Below are 7,846 nucleotides of genomic sequence, written 5' to 3'. Positions count from 1 at the left end.
TTCGAAATACAGCGATTATTAAACAAATATTTTATTTAAGTCATTTATACACGTATTTTGATTAGTTAAATTACAATACAATTAAGGTTTAATCATATAGAAAAAGAATAATTTTAATTAAATGAAGTACGGTGATTATAGATCATCACTTAACCAAAGATCTTGGCCTGGCACGTGTTGTATTCATATTTTGATTGGTTAAAGTACAATACAATTAGAGTTTAATCATGTAGATGTGGGCCTTTACACTCGTATGAAGATCCATAATAGTTGCTATAAAAGTTATAAATTCATAATTTCAAATGTTTTAATAATTCTTAGAACATTAAGGCAGTTAGTCTTTGAATGGTCAAGGTATACATTACAGTATTTTACAAATGGAAGCTTTTCATTAGTTTTAATACAAGCTTTGCCTTTACATAATACATACGGTGTTTCTTTGTATCAGATTATTTCTCTATATTCATTTTACAGATTGTCTTCAAACTATTTTAAAGATAATAATTAAAATAAATCAAGTTATAGTTTATATAGATATACTAACATATATTGACAATAGTAGACAAATATAGTACAGATAGACATTTTTCAAAGGAAAAGAAAAATAGAATACTTAAAAAAATAATAAAAAATTGTACATGAAACATAATAAAACATCACTAAAAACATGAAATTCGTTTATGGAATGGAGAATTCATCATATATTCTATAAAAATAGAACTAAACACCTCTGTTTATGCATGTTTTAAGCTTATTACTGAACAGATATTAATTTTTTCTCCATAAAACAGTGGAGACTTAAAAAATAAGCAAGATTTATGCCTAGGGCCTCATCCTTCTACAAGGCCTCAGACAAGCACAGATACACGTTTGTGGATATCTGCTCTTGGAGTCCACTACAAGCTTTACATCAAGTAAACTTATACGAAAGGGGCCTAGAAAGTTGCTTTCTCAGGCCTCACACAACCAAATATGGCCACTAAGAATTTAAAATATATTTTGAAAACTTATCTTAATACAAAAATACTTTAATTAGGCAATTTGGATTATTTTGAACTGCTGAACTCCTTATACAATTTCATTTATAGGGATTAAATTTCAATAAATTAGAGCAAAATAATATACATATATATATGTAAATTCTATTATTTTATTAAAAATATATAAAGAGAAACAGCATTATTTAACATTAAAAAAAAAGAAAAAACAGCAATAAATGTTTAATTTTTTCTATAATCATCCTTACGTAACGATTACACAATACACATTTCTTCATTTTTTATACACGTGACTCTCTGTGCCTCCACGTCCATACCCTGTAAACATATGTAAAAAACGTTATATCAGGGTAGAATATTATTTTAAAGTAAAGTCAATAAACTCACCTCCGGGGCCGAAAAGTGCGCCATAACACGGTGTGTTACAGTACGGCTTACCCTCGTGCTATAATTAAAAAATCACAATTAATTAAACATGTTTAAATACAGTAAATACAGTAAAATTTTTAATTTACTTCGGCGTGAGATCCGGGTGTTAGAGTCTTGTTACATTTTTCGCAACGTAAGCAACCCCGGTGCCAATCTTTACCTAAAGATGTTAATCTTTCGGCTGTAAAATAGGGAAAAGGTATGGTTAATTCTCATATAAAGAATTCCGCCATTTTGTAAAGTACAAAGTAATGATTTCAGTTTGTACAATCGCGTAATAGCTGTTGTACTACATTCCAAACTTCCCACTAAGAAGTGGACTCCCAACCGTGTCAAAAGTCAAGGATAATAAGTATACAAAGTCGAATATCTTTCCCGCATTTAATGAATATTTATACATCTTTCAAAGATAAGTTACATGTGATAATATAAAGCAGAATTTAACGTTAGAATCGAGGTTCTTACACTACGGAATTTTTATTTCTTAGCAAACAGAAATATTTAAGATAATAAAGAAATTAAAAAGAAACGTTATATCGAGATATTTTCGTGTTTATAACTATACACAGCGGGCTATCGAAATACAGCTGTATCGTTTATTAAACGTACAAAAGAAAAAGCGAAATTATTCTCTATATCGGGTGAGAAATCGACTTATTTTCGAAAAATAACAGTTTATTACGTCACTACATTAAAGTTTCTGTTTGTGTTCTGACACGAGAGAAAAGATACAAGTTCCATTTCTTTCCTGTTACGTCACACCTAAATTATTCAAAAATTTTAAAATGATGTGTGTTATTTGTGTATTAAAACACGTTTTATACATCTTATTACACTACTTTAATTATAATTATTTAATTTGAAGAACGTTATATCCGTTTTGATTTGATATAAGCTACGACAACACGGAAAAAAGTATATATTAACACACCGAAAAGCTCATTTTAAACACCCAAGTGACGTCACTCGAAAGCCTCCTATGTTCGAAGCGTTTTAAAATAAATAAATAAATAAATTTGACATTTATCCAATTAAAATATGAATTCAAACACTACCGGGACACTACAAAGAGCCGATTAACATATAATATAACACAGTAACTTATTTATAGATATGTTTAAAGATGACGTAAGAATTAAGTTCCGCTTAATGCAATTTAAATCAAAATTAATCTAAATTAATACTTAAATACAATTAAAATTAGAGCTTGTTTTTTTATATCCGTTAATACAAGAGAATTTCCGATTAATTACTAATAGGAAACACATAAAAAATAATTGTATACTCTTTACTTACCAAAATAAACGGGTTTATCGCATTTAGGACAATTGGGCATTGTGGAACGTAGTGTCTTTAACACAGGAATTGAAATTTTTATGTGGAAAACGAAAGTTTTTCTATTTAAAAAAATAAATATAAACTGTAAGGAAGGACAACGGAGCAACTTCCTCTACCGATTTCAAATGACAATCTGGTCACACTGGTGTAAGGCGCCGAGTTGTGTATCAGACAAATCAAGACACACCCGGATCTCGTGCGTGACGTCACGACCGAAAGCGACCAATATTATCGCTCGATCGAGATTTTGAATTTTTTTTTTAAACTATTGGCTTGTGTTATTTAATACGGGTTATTCGAATTTTGATGGTAACGTAATACATGTTTAAAACTGTGAATATCGATTGAGTGTGTTACTAAATAAATTATTTTATTATATTTTATGTAAAATGAGCGTTATAGTCGAACCTGTCAATTTAACAACACCTGTCAATTCGGCGCTCGAATCTCAATAGGGTTGGAGTAAGGCAACGCAACGCTTGCCAAGGGGTACCTTTTGGGTGGACTTTCTATGAAAAACTGGCACCTGTTTAGTGTTAGACACGTGAATTTAACACAGTAAACTCCACCCCTTTGGCGAGGCTCGAACCAACGACCTGTGTTCGGTGGTTTTATCCAGATGGGCCTCAAACAATAGAAGCTGCATACAAGCATCGATGTAGCGCCCCTTCTGTATAGCGCCAATGAATACTTGTGAATGGATCTTATCTATAAATGAAATTGAATAAATGGTGGCGTTAAATCGAGGTTAGGTAGCAATGAGGTCTATATACAAGTTTGTAGTAAGGCAAATGATTACACTTTATTATATATAGTAATGCAGAATCCCTTCATAAGTATTCATTGGCGCTTTACAAGATAGCGCTAAATCGAGATTTGACTTTATATTCGAATCAAAAACTATATTTTTTTTATTTAATCAACTTAAAAGAAGCTTCATAAATAATAATTATTATTAATAAATTAATAATGACGATTTAATATTTAACTACTTTACTTATTCATATTTTATACAGTCGTAACTCGAATAACAGCCACCTCTAAACAACGGCCAATTTTTTATATTGCCATAGTGGCCGTTGTTCATAGGTTTGATTGTGATTGTTGTTACTTTTAAAGACTAATTTCATACCTTAAACATAGAATAAGGCTCGAAATAAATATTAAGGGCCCATTCCTGGAACCTACTTGTTCATCAGGGACTCAGACAGTTACAAATGTGGGCCTCGTTCTTCTCTAAAATTACAAAAAATAAATAAATAAAACTGGATTTTTTAAACCATTTATCACTTTATATAATTTTATTGACATTTATTTTAACATAAAAATTAAATTTTGGGGCCTTTCTGTGTTCGGAAATCGGGCTAAATGGATACGCATTTGGGCCCTTTAATCGCCAAAATTTTTTACTATCGATTTTTATGTACATTTATAATAATATAAGAGAATTTCTTGAAATGATGCCAAACCGTCTGTTTGTCAGTCTAAAAATATAAGAATTGCATCACAAAATTAAACTTTAAAATTACAATTAATTAATATTAATTGTATTAAGATCGGGATCTTTATATTGTGAACTTTATCATCTTTATATAAAAAGGGAGTACAATGAGTAAGACGCGGGAAAAGTTGTCATTTGACTGTGTGTGTGTGTGTGTGTCCCTGTTCGGACTTCCCCATCGTCAAGCTCCTCCTCCACTGTTCATCCTCCTCGGACTAGCGTACAATTGGATTGGAATTTAGGTTGGTAAAGTATCAAAGAGATATCGACCCTATGGTCACAATTGTGTGTTACACTTAAATTTAATATGATTTTATTATATTTTTGTTCGGAGAATGTAATATAAAAATTAAATATAATTGTAAAGATTTATTTATCTGTATATAAAACAATGCTATAGCAATGCCTAATAGGCATAAAAAGGAACTAAAACAACAACAACAAAAAAAAAGTTAAATATTTCTTTGTTGTTTTAGGGCCTTATGTATTTTAGATTTTATTTAATAATGAAATATTTGAATAAAACATCAATATAATAGTTAACTGACTTTTGGACCACCCTATATACATACTTAAATAATCAAATTAATTATAAAATTTCCAATAGAAAATAAAAATCACATAAAGGTCACAAATAGAATTAAATCGAATCAATTAGTTTCTGAGAGGATTTCGCAATTTTTTCACTTTGACCATATCAAATTTTTTCTTGATTTTGAATAAAAGCAAGAAAATTCATAAAAAGTAATGGAGAAAAAGCAAGAAAATTCATAAAAAGTAATAGAAAAAAAGCAAGAAAATTCGTAAAAAGTAATAGAGAAAAAGCAAGAAAATTCATAAAAAGTAATAGAGAAAAAGCAAGAAAATTCGTAAAAAGTAATAGAGAAAAAGCAAGAAAATTCGTAAAAAGTAATAGAGAAAAAGCAAGAAAATTCGTAAAAAGTAATAGAAAAAAAGCAAGAAAATTCGTAAAAAGTAATAGAAAAAAAGCAAGAAAATTCATAAAAAGTAATAGAGAAAAAGCAAGAAAATTCGTAAAAAGTAATAGAGAAAAAGCAAGAAAATTCATAAAAAGTAATAGAGAAAAAGCAAGAAAATTCGTAAAAAGTAATAGAGAAAAAGCAAGAAAATTCGTAAAAAGTAATAGAGAAGAAGCAAGAAAATTCGTAAAAAGTAATAGAAAAAAAGCAAGAAAATTCATAAAAAGTAATAGAGAAAAAGCAAGAAAATTCGTAAAAAGTAATAGAGAAAAAGCAAGAAAATTCATAAAAAGTAATAGAGAAAAAGCAAGAAAATTCGTAAAAAGTAATAGAGAAAAAGCAAGAAAATTCGTAAAAAGTAATAGAGAAAAAGCAAGAAAATTCGTAAAAAGTAATAGAGAAAAAGCAAGAAAATTCATAAAAAGTAATAGAGAAAAAGCAAGAAAATTCGTAAAAAGTAATAGAGAAAAAGCAAGAAAATTCGTAAAAAGTAATAGAAAAAAAGCAAGAAAATTCATAAAAAGTAATAGAGAAAAAGCAAGAAAATTCGTAAAAAGTAATAGAGAAAAAGCAAGAAAATTCGTAAAAAGTAATAGAAAAAAAGCAAGAAAATTCATAAAAAGTAATAGAGAAAAAGCAAGAAAATTCGTAAAAAGTAATAGAGAAAAAGCAAGAAAATTCGTAAAAAGTAATAGAAAAAAAGCAAGAAAATTCATAAAAAGTAATAGAGAAAAAGCAAGAAAATTCGTAAAAAGTAATAGAGAAAAAGCAAGAAAATTCGTAAAAAGTAATAGAAAAAAAGCAAGGAAATTCGTAAAAAGTAATAGAAAAAAAGCAAGGAAATTCATAAAAAGTAATAGAGAAAAAGCAAGAAAATTCGTAAATAGTAATAGAGAAAAAGCAAGAAAATTCGTAAAAAGTAATAGAAAAAAAGCAAGAAAATTCATAAAAAGTAATAGAGAAAAAGCAAGAAAATTCGTAAATAGTAATAGAGAAAAAGCAAGAAAATTCGTAAAAAGTAATAGAAAAAAAGCAAGGAAATTCGTAAAAAGTAATAGAAAAAAAGCAAGGAAATTCATAAAAAGTAATAGAGAAAAAGCAAGAAAATTCGTAAATAGTAATAGAGAAAAAGCAAGAAAATTCGTAAAAAGTAATAGAAAAAAAGCAAGGAAATTCATAAAAAGTAATAGAGAAAAAGCAAGAAAATTCGTAAATAGTAATAGAGAAAAAGCAAGAAAATTCGTAAAAAGTAATAGAAAAAAAGCAAGGAAATTCGTAAAAAGTAATAGAAAAAAAGCAAGGAAATTCATAAAAAGTAATAGAGAAAAAGCAAGAAAATTCGTAAAAAGTAATAGAAAAAAAGCAAGAAAATTCATAAAAAGTAATAGAGAAAAAGCAAGAAAATTCGTAAAAAGTAATAGAGAAAAAGCAAGAAAATTCGTAAAAAGTAATAGAAAAAAAGCAAGGAAATTCATAAAAAGTAATAGAGAAAAAGCAAGAAAATTCGTAAAAAGTAATAGAGAAAAAGCAAGAAAATTCGTAAAAAGTAATAGAGAAAAAGCAAGAAAATTCGTAAAAATAGCAAAAAATCATTAAAATCAAATTAATTAATTAAAAAAAATCAAGAACAAAATAAAAAATTTAAACCAAAAAAAAATTCGGTTAATATCATTAAAAGATAAAGAAAAATCAATAAATCTCAAAGTTAAATAATATAAATCCTCTTATGACAATTAATTATTTTCAATTAAAAAAATGCAAAACTTTTAAATTAAATACATTTTATTATCTAAAAATCGATTTATAACATGAAAATACATCTAAAATTATTATTACCATCAAAATACAGTAGAACCTCAAATAACAGCCACCTGTAAACAACTACAACTCTCAGCAACTGCCATTTTTGTTTTTGTTGATCTCTGTCTATTATATTATTTTATAATTTAAATAGTGAGATATAGAGATGTTTGCTAGTAGGAGCTGTCTGTCAGTAACGCTCTAATAGTTTATTGTGTATAATACACTTAACCGCAGCTTGTTTCTATATGAAAATTATAAAACACCATTATAAAACAATATAACAGGTGTTTAAAATTGGCAGGCGACAGAGGGCATGTACACATAGGTTACAACGAAAATCGCATTGCTTCGTCGCAATCGCTTAGCAATTAAGCGATTATTTTATATCTATATTACTAAGAAAATTGAAATTTAAATTAAAAGAAATATGCGATTTTATTATTTGTAAACAGAGATTTACAGATTTTATAATAATTTTATTTAAATTCAATTTTAAAAAAATGCAATAAATGGTGCTGCTAGTGTTAAAGTGTTCATCGCTTCATCGCTTCATCGCTTGCTCTTACCAATGGAGCGATTATTTTATATGTTTAATGCTTAAAATACGCAATTTTATATTTTTAAACGGAGATTTAATGATTTTATAGTGTTTTTTTTTTTAAATTAAATTTTCAAAAATGTATTAAATGCTGCTGCTAGTGTTAAGGCGTGCATCGCTTCTCACTTGCATTAAGCAATAAAGCGAAAGTGGAGCGAAGTAAATATATTTGACGAATTTCTCACTATATTCATCACCA

General features: G+C 27.7%; 1 protein-coding gene across 1 annotated transcript; it reads right to left on the bottom strand.

Annotated features, from left to right (window-relative positions):
* Positions 1-289: 289 nt before the first annotated feature.
* Positions 290-2,936, bottom strand: LOC136980645 (cysteine-rich protein 1-like). The gene is made up of 4 exons (XM_067276785.1): positions 2,724-2,936; positions 1,514-1,608; positions 1,386-1,443; positions 290-1,316 (listed from the first exon to the last, which is right to left on the bottom strand). The coding sequence occupies exons 1-4, from the start codon at positions 2,761-2,763 to the stop codon at positions 1,273-1,275; spliced, it is 237 nt and encodes a 78-aa protein (XP_067132886.1). The 5' UTR covers positions 2,764-2,936; the 3' UTR covers positions 290-1,272.
* Between the last annotated feature and the right edge of the window lie 4,910 nt (positions 2,937-7,846).

Source organism: Centruroides vittatus, unplaced genomic scaffold, assembly GCF_030686945.1.
Source record: "Centruroides vittatus isolate TY-2023 unplaced genomic scaffold, ASM3068694v2 contig_717, whole genome shotgun sequence".
NCBI lineage: Eukaryota > Metazoa > Arthropoda > Arachnida > Scorpiones > Buthidae > Centruroides > Centruroides vittatus.
The sequence above is the reverse complement of the archived record's forward strand: the minus strand, read 5'-3'. Positions and strand labels throughout refer to the sequence as shown.